At 44.3% G+C, this 17,754-nt stretch overlaps 1 protein-coding gene across 5 annotated transcripts in view; it reads right to left on the reverse strand.

Moving 5' to 3' along the window:
• Window positions 1–17,754, reverse strand: part of ece2b (endothelin converting enzyme 2b) — a 280,796-nt gene that overhangs the window by 30,781 nt on the left and 232,261 nt on the right. For all 5 annotated transcript variants that reach the window (XM_085990179.1, XM_085990178.1, XM_085990177.1 and 2 more), the window contains one exon: window positions 14,750–14,864. In XM_085990179.1, the coding sequence (XP_085846305.1) occupies window positions 14,750–14,864 (115 nt within the window). The remainder of the gene's footprint in view (window positions 1–14,749; window positions 14,865–17,754) is intronic.

The raw sequence follows: 17,754 nt of genomic DNA on the forward strand, positions 1-17,754 counted from the left end.
GCATTCTTGAGCAGCTAAGTTGCCAGCAGTGACATCAAAGTTCTCCTTCAGTAATATTCAGGAGGTCGCCACAGGGAAGTTTCTCACAAAATGGCCTCTTATAGATTAGCTCTGAGCAGTTTACAACATAAGCAAAGCAATGCCGAGAAACACCAACAACAGGTATCTGGCATTTAGGATTCATTTTAATTCTGATTAATTTTGTTCTTCTTACAAATCCTACTGTAAAGCAACAAAGGTCACTTAGCCTCTAATAAGTCAAGTGAATTTTCACCAAAGATATGATGGTACTTTAAGCAGACTTTGTATTCTTTGTATATAGTTCACATAGTAACTATGCTGTTAACTATGACATAAGGCATGAAAAGATAGGATAAGTCACTTGGTTTAAAACTGAAATATGGATGTGTTTATTTTATCCTATGGCCCCGATTTTAACTCCAGGTGGATTCCCCACTCAGGCCTGAGTTAAAATTACAGTCAGATCTCAATGATGTCATTGGGCTGCAACATGCATATGTAAAGAAGGATCCTGTTGGCTCCGGGCGTGTGTCCTTGCTGCCTGCTCAGGAGAGCAGGTTAAAATTGCAGATGCTGCGATCATGGCGGCTTTCGGACAGGTAAGAGCCAGGGCGATTTTAACTGCCCACCCGCCAGGTTTCTGCTGAGCGAGTAGGGTTAAAATCGTACAACTGTTTCTGTGCAGCATCAGACAAGTGACTCATGGTATCATTATCCAGCGACTTCTCTGAGGCTGAATCAGACATAACATGAAATGCAGCACTTTATCTCTGGAGAATTTGTAAACTCTATAACCAGCAGTCAAAACAAGGCAACTATGGGGAATGTTTTACATTTAAGAACAAAGAGTGCAGTAATAACATGGCGCACTTTGTAGCTTATTTCTCCAAACAGTTTTTGATTGAGAAAAAGCTAAATTTACTGTAGATTATTTTGAATAGTTTTCAGTTTCAATGGTTATTCTAATGAACAAGTCAAATTTTTTTAGTTGCATAAATAAACTAATGTTCAATTTAATAACGGACTCTTAAGCCTGTTTCCTGAAGTAGTGTGTGGGTGGTCTAGCACTTCCTTCAATATTCTACATTATATAGAGTAGATTTTGGAGAAAATGGTACATAATTTATGAAGCTTTTATATTAAAAAAAAATTGTATACATTTATTTTCTTTTTCATTGGTCAATTCTGAGAGTGTTGTCCTGGAAGTTTGTACATGAAGTACTGGTTGTGGTAATGTTCATTTTCCAATAATGTTTTATGAAAATTTGTGTGTGAACAATTACCAACACCAGTTAATTACCCACATAAGAGACTGGATTCAATTGGATCAAACAGAACCACAACAAATTAAAAAAAACAAAAAGGAATTTGTAAATGTAGTACTGTGTGCAGTAGATCCAGAATAATTGTTAACTGGGGACTATGTGCATAGTAGCACAGCCACAAGTACACACAGTAACTAAAAAGAAATGTCTTATTGCATAGAGATCTCAAATACAGATCTGAATATTCTGTAACTGTGTCCATATACAAGGTTATCTTTGTGCAGTATCCTGTTTAGAATAGCACCACTGCAAAGGTAGTATCAATAGTTGGATGGTATCTGAAGTGCAGTATAGAGTTTCCCCAAAGGGTATATGCACCACTTAGTAGCGAGTCATCCAGACCAGGAGGGTCCCAGGTTCAATGCTTGATTTGTGACTCGCCATCTCAGCCAAGGCAATAGTGGCGGTGCTGATATTAGCCTTGGTATTTGCAGACTTGGGAGAGTAAAAATTGGTCCGGTTTCCTGTTCCAGTTCATGTCCTAGATGTGTATATATGTGGATGTTGGGTGTGGATAGTATTGGGGTTGAGTATGAAGGCTTCTATAATTGAATAGCCGGCACTCACTGTACAAATTCACACATCAAAATCAGTCACATGCACAAAGCTGTTACAAATACAATTGCATAGAATCATAGAATGGTTACATTACGGAAGAAGGCCATTCGGCCCGTCAGGCCCGTGCCGGCTCTCTGCAAGAGCACTTCAGCTACTTTCACTCCCCCGCCCTTTCCCTGTAGCCCTGCAATTTTTTTTCCTTCAGGTATTTATCCAACTCCCCTATGAAAGCCAGAATTGAATCTGCCTCCACCACCCCTTCAGGCAGTGCATTCCAGATCCTTACCACTCGCTGAGTAAAATCGTTTCTCCTCATGTTGCCTTTGGTTCTTCTGCCAATCACCGTAAATCTGTGTCCTCAGGTTCTCGACCCTTCTGCCAATGGGAACAGTTTCTCTCTATCTACTCTGTCCAGACCCCTCATGATTTTGAATACCTCTATCAAATCTCCTCTCAACCTTCTCTGCTCTAAGGAGAACAACCCCAGCTTCTCCAGTCTATCCATGTAACTGAAGTCCCTCATCCCTGGAATCATTCTCGTAAATCTTTTCTGCAAAGGCCTTCACATCCTTCCCAAAGTGCAGTGCCCAGAATTGGACACAATACTCCAGTTGAGGCCGAACCTGTGTTTTATAAAGGGTCATCATAATTTCCACGCTTCTGTGCTCTATACCTCTATTCATGAAGCCCAGGATCCTGTAATCTTTTTTAACTGCTTTCCCAACCTGCCCTACCACCTTCAACGATTTGTGCACATATACCCCTAGGTCTCTCTGTTCATGCACCCCCTTTAGGATTGTACCCTTTAGTTTATATTTCCTCTCTTCATTCTTTCTACCAAAATGTATCACTTTGCACTTTTCTGCGTTAAACTTCATCTGACATGTGTCCGCTCATTCCACCAGCCTGTCTATGTCCTCTTGAAGTCTATCACTATCCTCCTCACTGTTCGCTATACTTCCAAGCTTTGTGTCATCTGCAAATCTTGAAATTGTGCCCTGTACACCCACATCCAAGTCATTAATATATATCAAGAAAAGCAGTGGTCCTAGAACAGACCCCTGGGGAACACCTCTGTATACCTTCCTCCAATCCGAAAAACAACCGTTCACCACTACTCTCTGTTTCCTATCACTTAGCCAATTCCGTATCCATGCTGCCACTGTCCCTTTTATTCCATGGGCTTCAACTTTGCTGGCAAGCCTATTATGTGGTACTTTGTCGAACGCCTTTTGGAAATCCACGTCAACCGCATTGCCCTCATCAACCCCCTCTGTTACCTCATCAAAAAACTCAATCATAGAAACATAAGATAGGAGCAGGAGTAGGCCATTCGGCCCCTTGAGCCTGCTCCGCCATTCAATCAGATCATGGCTGATCATCCAAATTCAGTACCCTGTTCCTGCCTTCTCTCCATATCCCTTGATCCCTTTAGCCTTAAAAAATATATCCAACTCCTTCTTGAACACATTTAATGAATTGGCCTCTACTGCCTTCTGTGGTAGAGAATTCCACAGGTTCACCACTCTCTGGGTGAAGAAATTCTTCCTCAACTGTCCTAAATGGCTTACCCCTTATCCTTAGACTGTGACCCCTGGTTCTGGACTCCCTGACCATCGGGAACATCCTTCCAGCATCAAGTCTGTCTAGTCCTGTTAGAATTTTTAAAGTTTCAATGAGATCCCCTCTCATTCTTCTAAACTCCAGCGAGTACAAGCCCAATCGACCCAATCTCTCCTCATACGTCATTCCTGCCATCCCAGGTATCAGCCTGGTGAATCTTCGCTGCACTCCTTCCATGGCAAGAACATCCTTCCTCAGATAAGGCAACCAAAACTGCACACAATACTCAAGATGTGGTCTCGCCAAGGCCATGTACAACTGCAGCAAGACATCCTTGTTCCTGTACTCAAACCCTCGCTACGAAGGCCAACATACCATTTGCCTTCTTAACCGCCTGCTGCACCTGCATGCTTACCTTCAGCAACTGGTGCACAAGGACGCCCAGGTCTCGTTGCACTTCCCCTTCTCCCAATCTATTGCCATTCGGATAATAATCTGCCTTCCTGTTTTTGACACCAAAGTGGATAACCTCGCATTTATCCACGTTATATTGCATCTGCCATGCCTCTGCCCAATCACCCAACCTGTCCAAATCATACTGGAGTTTCTCGGCATCCTCCTCACAGCATACACGCCCACCCAGCTTTGTGTCGTCTGCAAACTTGGAGAGATTACATCTAGTTCCCTCGTCCAGATCATTAATATATATTGTGAATAGCTGGGGTCTGATGTGCCAAATAACTGCCCGAATCCGAAGTTAAAGCTTAAGACTGAAGCCTTTTATTAAATAAGAATCATGGCAGAGTTAACAGAGTCCATCATCGACCGAGCCCTTGATAGAACATACCAGAAGAGCGGCGGAGCCAGGGAGGACCATTAGTGGTTCCCCCTAGTGGAACATTCCAGACATTACAAGTGCAAGTACAAATATCAGGACACAGTTATTTCATCACATTCACCCCCTGCTATAGATTCAGTCTGTCAGGTGGTCTGATAATCCTCTGGGAACGACGTAACTCTTGCTGAGGCTCCTCCCGGAGCACTAACTCCGGTTCATTCGAATTCCCAGAATCATCAGTATTTTCCACACTGAGGGTTTGTGTCTCTGAAGGTCCAATACCACGATTGAAAACTCTACTCTCAGAGTCGAACTCTTTTCGAGCTCCAGCAGGTGCAAGATCTTTAATAGAGACCGTATCCTCTCACCCATCCGAATATTGAATATACGCATACTGGGGATTAGCATGGAGGAGTTGTACTTCCTCCACCAGTGGATCAGTCTTGTGGCCTCGCACAGGTCTGCGCAACAACACAGGGCCCATGGTCGTCAACCATGTGGGTAACGATACTCCATTAGTAGCTTTTCTTGGAAAACTAAACATCCTTTCATGAGGGGTGGCATTCGTCGCTGTACACAAAAGAGACCTTATGGAATGCAGCACGTCTGGCAGGACATCCTGCCAGCGAGAGGTCGGCAGGCCTCGTGACTTCAGAGACAGTACGATAGCCTTCCACACTGTCACATTTTCTTTCTCGACCTGTCCATTACCACGAGGGTTATAGCTGGTAGTTCTACTCGTTGCAATCCCCTTCGATAACAAAAACTGTCGTAATTCTTCGCTCATAAAGGAAGAACCCCTATCACTATGTATATAGTTAGGCATGCCGAACAAGGAAAACAGTTGGCAGAGGCATTTAATTACAACAGCACTAGTCACATCCGGACAGGGGATAACAAAAGGGAACCGAGAGTACTCGTCTATAATTTAAAGAAAATAGACATTACGGGCGCTCGATGGAAGGGGACCTTTAAAATCGAGACTCAAACGCTCAAATGGTCGAGTTGCTTTAATAAGATGAGCTGGCTCGGACGGCTTATAGAAGCGGGGTTTGCATTCAGCACAAACATGACAGGTTCTGGTCATTGTCCGGACCTCCTCAATAGAATAGGGTAGATTGTGGGACTTAATGAAGTGGTTCATTCTGGTAACCCCAGGGTGGCAGAGTGCGTCGTGGAGACTTTGAAGCTTATCTGTACCTAGACTAGCACATACACCTCGTGACAAAGCATCCGATGGCTCATTAAATACTCCAGGCCTGTACTGAATATCATAGTCATATGTTGACAGTTCTATTCGCCATCTTAAAATCTTATCATTTTTGATCTTGCCTCTCTGCTTAGTGTTGAACATAAAGGTCAGTAATGAGCGTAAAACGTTGGCCAGCGAGATAATGTCTCCAATACCTGACTGCTTCAATAATTGCCTGTGCCTCCTTTTCCACTGAAGAATGTCGAACTTCTGGTCCTTGCAATGTACGAGGGAAGAAGGCTACTGGTCTACCAGCTTGGTTAAGAGTTGCTGCCAACGCAAAATCAGATGCATCACTTTCCACTTGAAATGGGATCTTCTCATCCGCGGCACATACCACTGCCTTCTCAATGTCCCGTTTGATATTAAGGAAAGCCTCCTGAGCTTCCGCCGATAGCGGAAAAGACGTCGACTTAATAAGAGGTCGGACTTTATCTGAGTAGCTAGCCACCCACTGGGCATAGTACGAGAAGAATCCCAGACACCTTCTTAAGGCTTTTACAGTGTGAGGTAAAGGTAATTCCTTAAGTGGGCGTAATCTTTCAGGGTCTGGCCCGATTACCCCATTCTCCACAATGCAACCAAGAATACACAAACGTGTAGTATTGAAGGTACACTTGTTTTCGTTGTAGGTCAGGTTTAACCTCTTTGCAGTCTCTAGGAACTTCGCGAGATTTTGATCATGCTCCCGTTGGTCACGCCCACAGATGGTAACATTGTCCAGGTACGGGAATGTTGCTTCCAATGCGTATTCATCCACCATACGATCCATCTCCCATTGGAAGACGGATACCCCATTCGTCACTCCAAAGGGCACCCGAAGGAATTGGAACAGGCGCCCATTAGCTTCGAAGGCCGTATAAGGTCGGTCTTCTATTTTGATGGGGAGTTGATGGTAGGCAGACTTTAAATCAATGGTGGAGAACACGCGGTACTGAGCTATCTGGTTCACCATCTCAGAAATACGAGGCAAAGGATAGGCGTCTAATTGGGTATACAAGTTTATAGTCTGGCTATAATCGACCACAAGTCTTTTCTTCTCATTCGTTTTAACCACCACCACCTGGGCACGCCACGGGCTACCACTGTGTTCGATGATTCCCTCCCGTTGAAGCCTTTCCACTTCCTCTTTTATAAATGTTTTATCTTCTGAACTATACCGTCGACTCTTAGTCACTATAGGTCTACAATTAGGAGCAAGGTTCGCAAACAAAGAAGGCGGGCTTACGTTTAAAGTAGAAAGGCCGCAGGCTGTGAGCGGAGGGAGGCTGGGATCCACCATACTTAAGGGTAACGCTCTCATGCTGACACTGGAAGTCCAAGCCTAATATTAAGTTCACACACAACTGAGGTAATATGAGGAGTTTAAAATCCTTATACTCCGTATCCTTAACGGTCAATGTGACTTTACAATATCCAGTTACCTCCGAAGTAAGGGATTTGGACGCCATCACAATTTCACTTCGAGTAGGATACACCTTCAATGAACAGGAGTTAACAAGGTTGGGGTGTATAAAACTTTCAGTACTGCCACAGTCTATCAAACACCCAGTAGGACGACCATTAATCTTAATGTCCATCATAGATTTTGACAAGGAACACGGTATGGTCTGGTCAACCGTAGCCGAGGCTAGAGTAAAACGATAGGCGGCAGCAGAGAAGACATCGGGTACAGGATTACCCTTACACACTTTACTAAAATGTCCCCGTTTCTTACATTTAAAACAGGTAGCCTCTCTGGCTGGGCAACTTTGCCTGGGGTGTTTAGATTGGCTACAAAAATAACACTTAGACCCATGGGGCACAGCCGCAACAATAGGATTAAGTGGGGGCTCCACTGGTGTTATGGATGCCTCCATACTCGGAACACACGAGGCTGAGAGAGATGCATGGGCTGATGCATACACTTCTGAATTCTTCTGGGCTACATCTAACGATCGAGCAGCAGCGACAACCGTTTTTAAAACTAACGAGTCGTTCTCGAGGAGTCTCTGTCTAATATAATTAGATCGGAGGCCAGATATGAAAGAATCGCGGATGGCTTCTTCCTGATACACTATGGCAGAGACAGCCTTGTAGTTGCAACCCTTAGCCAAAGCCTTAAGGTCCTGCAGGAAATCGTCCAGAGATTCCTCGGGTAATTGCCTGCGAGTAGACAGGAGATACCTGGCGTATACTTCGTTAACTGACTTAAGGTACTGGGCTTTAACAGCTGCGAGGGCCTCTTCATATGTAGTAATATCTTCAATTATAGAGTAAGTTTGATGACTTACCAAGTTGGTTAGAAGACCCAACTTGTTAACCGTCAGATCGGTCGATGATGCGATGAAGTGTTCAAAACATCGGAGCCAATGCGTAAATTTCTTCGACGCATCTGCCGAATGGGGATCGATATCCAGACGCTCTGGTTTCAAAAATCGATCCATCTTCCAAAAGTTGTTATTTAATAAAATTGATGTGCCAAATAACTGCCCGAATCCGAAGTTAAAGCTTAAGACTGAAGCCTTTTATTAAATAAGAATCATGGCAGAGTTAACAGAGTCCATCATCGACCGAGCCCTTGGTAGAACATACCAGAAGAGGGGCGGGGCCAGGGAGGAGCATTAGTGGTTCCCCCTAGTGGAACATTCCAGACATTACAAGTGCAAGTACAAATATCAGAACACAGTTATTTCATCACAGGGTCCAAGGACCGATCCCTGCGGTATCCCACTAGTCACTGCCTGCCACTCGGAAAAAGACCCGTTTATTCCAACTCTTTGCTTTCTGTCTGCCAACCAGTTCTCTATCCAAGTCAATACCTTGTCCCCAATCTGATGTGCCTTAACTTTATACGCTAATCTCTTATGCGGGACCTTATCGAAAGCCTTTTGAAAGTCCAAATACACCACATCCACTGGTTCTCCCTTATCTATTTTACCAGTTACATCCTCAAAAAATTCCCCAAAAAATCAAGTTGGTTAAACACGATTTGCCTTTAACAAATCCGTGCTGGCTTTTCATAATTAATCCACACTTGTCCAAGTGACTGTTAATATTGTCCCTGATTATTATTTATAAAAGCTTCCCCACTACCGAGGTTAAATTGACTGGCCTGTAGTTGCTGGGTTTATCTTTACACTAGTCCTCTGGCACTACCCCCATTTCTAAGGAGGTTTGGAAGATTATGGCCAGTACCTCCGCAATTTCTTCCTTCACTTCCCTCAGCATCGTAGGATGTATCCCATCTGGTCCTGGTGGCTTATCTTCTTTAAGTATAGCCAGCCTTCCTAGTACCTCCTCTATCATTTTTATTCCATTCAGTATCTCCTCCTTCACTATGTCTATGGCAGCATCTTCTTCCTTGGTGAAGACAGATGCCAAGTACTCATTCAGCACCTCAGCCATACCCTCTGCCTCCATGGTCCCTAATCGGCCTCACCCCTCCTCATACTACCCGTTTACTATTTATATGCCTATAGAATACATTTGGATTACCTTTTATGTTGGCTGCCATTCTATTCACATACCCTCTCTTTGCCTCTCTTATTTTCTTTTTCATTTCTCCTCTGAACTTTCTAAATTTAGTCTGATTCTCAGATGTATTCTCAACCTGACATCTCTCATATGAGCTCTTTTTCTGCTTCATCTTACTCTCTATTTCTTTCGTCATCCAGGGAGCTCTGGCTTTAGTTGCCCTACCTTTCCCCCCTCGTGATAATGTACCTCGACTGTACCCGAACGATTTCCTCTTTAAAAACAGCCCATTGTTCCATTACAGATTTGCCTGCCAATCTTTGATTCCAATTTACCGTGGCCAGATCTGTTCTCATCCCACTGAAATTGGCCTTCCTCCAATTAAGTATTTTTACTCTAGATTGCTCCCTGTTTTTTTCCATAGCTAATCTAAACCTTATGATACTATGATCACTGTTCCCTAAATGTTCACCTACTGACACTTACTCCACTTGACCCACCTCATTCCCCAGAACCAATTTCAGCAATGCCTCCTTCCTTGTTGGGCCGGAAACGTACTGATCAAGAAAGTTCTCCTGAACACATTTCAGAAATTCTTCCCCCTCTCTGCCCTTTACACTCTTACTGTCCCAGTCTATATTAGGATAGTTGAAGTCTCCCATTATCACTACTCTATAGTTCTTGCATATCTCTGTAATTTCGCTGCAAATTTGTTCCTCCATATTTTTCCCGCTATTTGGTGGTCTATAGAATATATCTAGTAGTGTAATGGCACCTCTATTATTTCTTAACTCTAGCCATATAGATTCTGTCCTTGACCCCTCCAGGGCATCCTCTCTCTCCAGCACTGTAACATTCTCCTTAACCAATACTGCCACACTACCTCCTATCTTTCCTTCCTTATCTTTCCTGAACATCTTATATCCAGGAATATTTAATACCCAATCCTGCCCTTTTTTGAGCCAGGTCTCCGTTATTGCCATGACATCATATTTCCATGTGGCTATTTGCGCCTGCAGCTCACCAACCTTGTTTACTATGCTTCGTGCATTCACATACATACACTGTAAACCTATCTTAGACCATCCTGTGTTCTCTCTTAGTCTGACCCCACCAAATATATTACTATTTCTTACTTTAGTGCTATCTGTCTCTCCCAATCCTTTATTTCTCCTTTCTAATGCTACATCCTGGTGCCCATCCCCCTGCCAACTTAGTTTAAACACTCCCCAACAGCACTAGCAAACCTCCCCGCGAGGATATTGGTACCAGCTCTGTTGAGGTGCAACCCGTCCGGCCTGTAGAGGTCCCACCTCCCCCAGAACTGGCCCCAATGCCCCAGGAATCTGAAGCCCTCCCTCCTGCACCATCTCACCAGCCACACATTCATCTGCTCTATCCTCCTATTTCTATACTCACTTGCGTGTGGCACCAGGAATAATCCAGAGATTACTACCTTTGAGGTCCTGCTTTTTAATCGCTTTCCTAGCTCCTTGAAATCTGCCTGCAGGACCTCTTCCCTCTTTCTACCTATGTCGTTGGTACCGATATGGATCACGACCTCTAGCTGTTCACCCTTCCCCCCTCAATGTTCTGCAGCCGCTCGGTGACATCTTTAACCCTGGGACCAGGGAGGCAACATACTATCCTGGAGTCACATCTGCGGCTGCAGAAACACCTGTCTGCTCCCCTAACTATCGAATCCCCTACCACTATTGCTTTCCCTATCAGCCTCCTCCCCCCTGTACAACTGAGCCACTCGTGGTGTCGTGGACTTGGCTTTGGCTGTACTCCCCAACGGAACCATCGCCCTTACCAGTACTCAGAACAGAATACTGGTTGGAGAGGGAAATGCACTCCGGGGACTCCTGCACTCCCTGCCTGGTCCTCCTCTTCTGTCTGGCGGTCACCCATTCCCTCTCTGTCTGCACACTCCTTAGCTGCAGGGTGGCCACCTCCTAAAATGTGCTATCCACGTAACTCACAGCCTCGCAGATGCACCGCAGTGACGCCAGCTGCTGCTCAAGCTCCGAAACCCGGAGCTCGAGCTCCTCCAGCTGACGACACTTCCTGCACACGTGGTTGTCCAGGACATGGGTAGCGTCCTGGATTTCCGCCCTGCCATGCCTTTATTTATTTGACTATTAACTAACTTTACAGAAACTTAAGACTAAGGTATACCTAATTCAAGTTATTAATAATATATTAAGTTACTAATTTAATGTATTTTTAACAGTTACCAATCTCCAAGCTCCTGCTTTATCCCTAACCAGCTATTTAACCCCGGCCCCTAACTTGAAGAGCCTCTCTCCGACCGCGCTCTTTAGCAGAACTTAGCAGAAATAAACTTAGAACTTAAAAAAAAAAAAGGGGGTGATTCGTGTATTACATAGTGGTTAGCACTGTTGCCTCACAGCGCCAGGGACCCGGGTTCGAATCCTGCCTCGGGCGACTGTCTGTGTGGAGTTTGCACATTCTCCCCGTGTTTGCGTGGGTTTTCTCCGGGTGCTCCTGTTTCCTCCCACAGTCCAAAGATGTGCGGGTTAGGTTGATTGGCTATGATAAATTGACCCTTAGTGTTAGGGGGATTAAAAACATGGGGTTACGGGGATAGGGTGGAATATGTGTTGGTGTAGGGGTTACGGGGATCGGGTGGGATATGTGTCGGTGCAGGCTCAATGGGCCAAAATGGCCTCTATCTGCACTGTGGGGTTTCTGTGTGATTTCTGTGTGTGTGAAAGGACGGTCAAGAAGAAAAGTCCTGGCAAGAAAAAAAATACATCACAATGCACAGCTAATGAAAATTCAAATGTATCAAAAAGTATGAACTTGTGTATTTCATTAATTTACATATGATATCACAAGTATAGTAAAAGAAAATTGAGTCAGATTATTTTCTGTGATACAGGAGGTAAGAATATTGGAAATGGGGTAAATTGACATAATTTTCTTAATGCTACTAACCAACACACTCTACAGGCAGTGCTACGTATTTTGCTGAGTGTATGGCTTATTTTGCTGAATTCAAACTGTTAACCTTTGACTAGTTACTTACCCTTGTTACCCTCACTGTGTGAGGCAAAGCAATTATATGATAAAAGAGGAACAAGAGCCTCAAAAAACAGAACAATAATCCAAAGATACTGATAATACTAGGACAATGATGAGATAGCTAAACAAGTGTGGTCAGACAAACTGGCCAGCTTGAAATACATCCTTGCAAAGATTTTGTGGGTAGATGAGTAATATTGAACAAGTTGACCATCTTGAATTCTTTGGAAAACAAGTTATTAATAAGGATCTTGTGAATAACAACCCCATTTCTGGTGTGAGGTTCCTGCCGGAGTTGGGGGGTATAAAAACCCAACGTCTTCTGAGGTTGTGGCAGAGGCATCAGTGAAGACCATCCAGCTGTCTGAAGAACACCTAACTGTCAGAAGACTACACAGCTGTTCGAAGAACACCCAACTATCGGAAGACTGCCTAGCTGTCAGAGAACTTGAAGTGACCACACCGCCACCTTGATTCCGACTTCTGTCCAGGGATCAAACGTTTTAATCTCTAATATTGGTGCGGGAGCCTAATGTTGTTTTGATTTCTGTGTTATTGTAATTGTCTTCTAATGTCTTGATACTTTTACATATTTGCTTTAACTATCAATTAATGAGACATTGATTACCATTTGGCATCATGTCCGAATCTGTTACAAGGATCAGCAGAAATTTACTAATTGAATAAAATTGGAAAAAACATCCATGCCAAACACTCATGCAAACACCGGAAATTATATTTCCAAAGGATGATTATATTTGTTGCAATCACCTAAGTGATCATGCAATTTAGTGTAAAGAGTGGAACTGCACCCTATGTCAAGACGTAACAGCTTATGAAAATGACAAACAGGCTCAAGTGACCAGTTCTAGGACACAAGACCACAGTAACTATGGAGATAAACTTTCACTCTCATATTTCGACTGTTTAATCTCTACACCTTATTAGTTGAAAACTCTCAACCTAGATTCTTAGGCCGGAATTTTGCGGGGGGTCAGCAGGCGCGATCGGTGGCAAGTCAGGTGGAAAAGTGTTTTTTTTTCCACAGCAGGTTGGGACCCCGCTGTGAACCCACCGCCACACTTCTTTCCCAATGTCGGGTCTGTCAGCACTGAGCAGTGGCAGGGAACCCAATTCAGGTAATTAGTGGCTTGTTTAGAGCCACTTAAGAATGATTTTCAGCTTACCTTTTGCATTTGACAGTTTGCCCATGGGGTCCATGCTGGTCGTGGGCCACTTCTGTCAAGCTGAGGCGGGAGTTCAGTGGCCATTGAATCAGCTGTTGAGTTGACAGCTTCAAATGTACAGTAAAAGCTCCCAATGTACAGAGATATCTTCCCTCAGCCACAAGCTCTTCCTCACTGCATTTCCACAACAGATTCACCATGCTGCAAGTCTTTACACAAGTCTTCATCCAGTCTGACCTCATTACCTCTCAACATTGACAATCACTTCAGTCATCTCTACTTCACCTGCCATCTATTCCATCAGCATAGGTGCCCTTTATACTCTCTCATCTTGGTCCTCAGAATCCCACCACGATCAGCCCCAACACCAGCAATACCAGGCACACCAGCAGCACCAACAACACCAACCTTCAACTGATACTGTACAGGACAGAGGGCAACAGTACCCGACCACATTGCTGCTCGGGAGGCCAGGGACGGCCTCACCATGGCCAGATTTACTTCACTTGACACTGTACACCCTGGCTGCCACATGATGCGCCAGGTTAGCACCACCCTAACACCATAAAGCATCCCTACAATGCTCAAGCCATTCCGTTCACACTCATCACCATTGCGGTGGGTACCGTTATGTCTCACCATTCACTGCAACTCACAAAAACACTTCCAAAGGTGAACACAGATCTATACAATAAGGCAAAGTGCTGAAAATAAAGGTTTCAATGTTGGACACCATATTAACAGAAAATTTACATGAACATTGCATAAAACACCCAAGTGCCTACTCTTGTGTGTTGTTAGTTGGTATGATTGCACTAGGATGAGGGTGAGTGTGAGGGGTGGCTAGTGAGATGGAGATGTGATAATATAGATAGAGAGGGATGGGTGGAGGTGCAAGGTAAGTTGGTGTGAGTAAGGATGTGCAGGAGTAGGGTAGGGAAGGCAGAGGCACAGCAGGGTGAAGTTGAGTGTAGCTTTGTATTAACGTTTTGTAATCTACTGAGATCACTGAAACGTCTGCGGCACTGCACCCAGGCCCTGACCACATCCCTGCTTGTGCCCTCCTCTGCAATGTGCAACCAGGCTGTGTTGGTGTCCTGGGGAGGTCTCTTCCACTCATGGGAAGGGAAGAGGACCTCCCTGCGTGCTGTGACTCCCTCCATAATCATATGGAGGGAGTCATGGGAGAGCCTGGGTGCAGTCCTGTGCCTTTGTGCGGTCATTGTCAGTGTTTGCAGCACCTCAATGCTGTAGAACACTGACAGCACAAATGTCAAAATAAAGTTGGCCATGGTCCCTTTAAGGAAACCGGCTGATGATGCGTCATCAAATGACATCACCAGACCCGCTTCCTCTAATTGGCTGGGAAACACGCTGGGCAGGCTTAACAAGCCCCATCAGGGGAAATTCATTTCACAGAGCGGGATGGAGCCAGCAGCGGGGTCGGGACCCGCCACAGGCCCTGCCGAAGTTAGTAAAATCCCAGCCTTTATCTCACCTTCTTTGTACCGTACAAAGTCTCCAGAAGTTTTTCCTGTGCATTTTCAAACCGCTGATCCAAGTTGGATGCTGTCTTCTGCACTAAATTCCACATCATGTAATTGTTCAAAATGCTAAGTGATTTAAAACATTGTTAAAAACTTAATGATTTAAGCTTTAGATACAATATATATCACAATCTAAATCACATAACTAAATGTTTCTTTTCTAAAGTACATCAAAATTTTCATCCAAGAGTGAAGTGCACAAGTATTATTTAAATATCTAATTTGAAGTATAATCATTTTAATTCAATTCTGTATTAATTTAAAACTCAGAATTCACATGACTCCTTCACTATTTGCCTTAATGAGCAAACCAAACACATAGACCATGCTCTAATATGCAGCATTTGTTCCACAAAATCTAACTTATATTTATTTACAACATAGTGTTTACTGCCATATGAACTGAATGATCTATTTACTGCAAAACCCAATAAAGGAACTGCTATTTACTAATTGATACTAAGAAAACATCTAAAATTTCATAAACAAGTAATTTTAATACAATTTTGAACACAATGTAAGATGAAGAAAAGAATAGTCACCCATCCACAAAAAAAATCAGCGTAGAAACATTCTTTATAGGCTGATAAACTGAAGTAATTTAATAGACCAGACTCTTGAGAAGTAATGGAAAAGTACAGTTGACACTTGTATTCTTGTTTTATAGTATATGACTCATGGCAGATTGCTAATAAGCTGTTCAAAGAAGGAATTTGGGGGCACGATAGTATACTGTCCTCACTTTGCTGAAGCCTGGGTTTAAAATCAAACTGGACCGATGAGCTCATCAGAATTAACTGAATGTCTTACTCAGCGAGGTCAGCAACAGAAGAGTCAGGCAGGACTGGGCCCCAACGCCCTCAAGTTGATAAACCTTCTGAGACTTGGGCCTCGATTCTAACCGCCATTCCATCTCCCCCCCACCCCCCCCCCCGGACCATTGCGCAGGAAAGGACTAGACAAGTGTTTAAAATCATAAAAATCTAAATCCTCCTACGTTCCTGGCTGGCGTAATATTTACTGCGGCGATTCAGGCCCTGGGTGAGGCTCCCACTAAAAGGTGGTCTACTCCCCCCCCCCCCCACCCCCTCCTGGGACACCCCAACCCCAGCATCCCCCGATCCTCGAGGAATCCTCAGCCCTCTCATCGTCCATCCAATCTCCAATCGCATTGCAAAGAAGAAATCCCCAGCCCTCGCAGTCTCAGCACAAACAGGGAATCCCCAGCCCTTCTGAATCTTGAACAGATGCCAAGGGAACCCCAGCCCATTGACTGGTGGGGACCGTTTCAACATGGCTAAATACCTGCTCCTGCCTGCTGGCCTGGTAGTGAATCTGGCCAGGTGTTGGGTGGGAGTCCAGGAAGTTTTATTTAAATGGTCTTAATGGCAGGGCCTCCACATTCCTGACCTGGCCAAGTGCACTACCGGGCTCGCACACACCCTTCCCGCCCCCCATAAAAATCGAGACCTAACTGTCTAAACATGGTCAAGAATGCATCAGCAAACAACCACTACCCATGGAACCATAACCCAGTGTAAGCTAGCAACTTCAAGAGAAGAGAAAAGCCCAAAAAAATCAGGGAGACAACTGTGTGTGTATAAAAGAGCATAAAAGTGTAAAAATCTTAATTGCTCAAGACAGGTAATGTAAAGATTAACCAAGGGAAGATTAAAAATGAGTCAAATGCAATACCGTCTTGGTAGAAAAGGCTAGGAATGACAACTATGCGCTATATACACATAAAATCTTAAATGATAGAACTGAGAAAAAAATGAATTAAAACAATGGTGTGCAACTTACAAATATTAGTTTTATATTTTGTAATGTAGATCAGTTTGGTTTCTTTTTTATATGTATTATTAAAATTGTTTGAATGCTGAGTTCTGAGGAACATTAAGAACACCCCAATCACAGTTTGCGTTGCTGCTTCAACTCCACTAAAACCAATTCAACTACATGGCTCAGAACTGAAGTATCTCTACGTCATCTGTAGTTTAATAGCTGGAGCTAAGACAGCACCAAGAAACCAATGTACACCATGGCATCAGAGTGAGAGGACATGCATTGAAATCATTTTGTCTACTTTAGTGTGTGAATCTGACCCTTTCCAAATACAGGAAACTTTGTGCTATCCGGCACTGAGCTGTTGCCGTTCCCTCAAAACTGCCGGACACACCAGCGTTAATGGTGAAGCATACGGAGCTTTTCATCTCCGTATCTGACAACAAACACTGTTGCTTAGCAACAGCTTCTAAACAGTCGGCCCGTACCTTGGAAGCGTCTCTCTGAAGCTGTTGCTAAGCTACAGAGGCTTTGCAGAGCCTGACTGTTGGAAAAAAAAAACTAACAAAACGGCTCCTGATTTTTGCCGGTGGCTCGAGCTTGCCGGACATTTAACCTCCGGATAACACAAAGTTTTCTGTATAGATAAACTTGTACATGTGGTGTATGTGCCTTTAAGAGCCCCCTGTGTACTGTAATGCCGGTAATGGCCACTCGGGCTATATAAGCCTGTATATTGTCTTGTATCTGTTATTGACCTCCAGACTTTGTTCAGTAAACACCTGTGAAACCAACTCCTGCCTTCCGTGTCTCCATTAACACACGGATACAACAGTGGCGACGAATTGGAAACGGACTTACCTGCAATTCGGCAGCACCTCAAGGAGATCGATTCCTCAGACGAAAGTCGAAGAAAAGCAAGCAAGAAAAAAAAAACACTGTGGTTTCACCAGCTAGCCGAGCTGGTGGCAGGTACTGCAATAATCCTTCCTGGGCGGCGGGTTGGGGCTCCATCGGCTGGCTCTGCAGCGGGGCCGAGCAGCGAAGGCAGAGGCAAACAGAAACAGAGGGGGGGAGCACTCGGGAGACGGCCGGCGCTGCAAAGCAGGTCGGCGTTCGGAACAAGCAGAGGGAGGGAAAAGTCTCAGAGAGTCCGGCGGGAACGAGTCTC

This window comes from Somniosus microcephalus, chromosome 6, assembly GCF_052327205.1.
Source record: "Somniosus microcephalus isolate GS21.2 chromosome 6, FLI_Smic_1.0, whole genome shotgun sequence".
Lineage (NCBI taxonomy): Eukaryota > Metazoa > Chordata > Chondrichthyes > Squaliformes > Somniosidae > Somniosus > Somniosus microcephalus.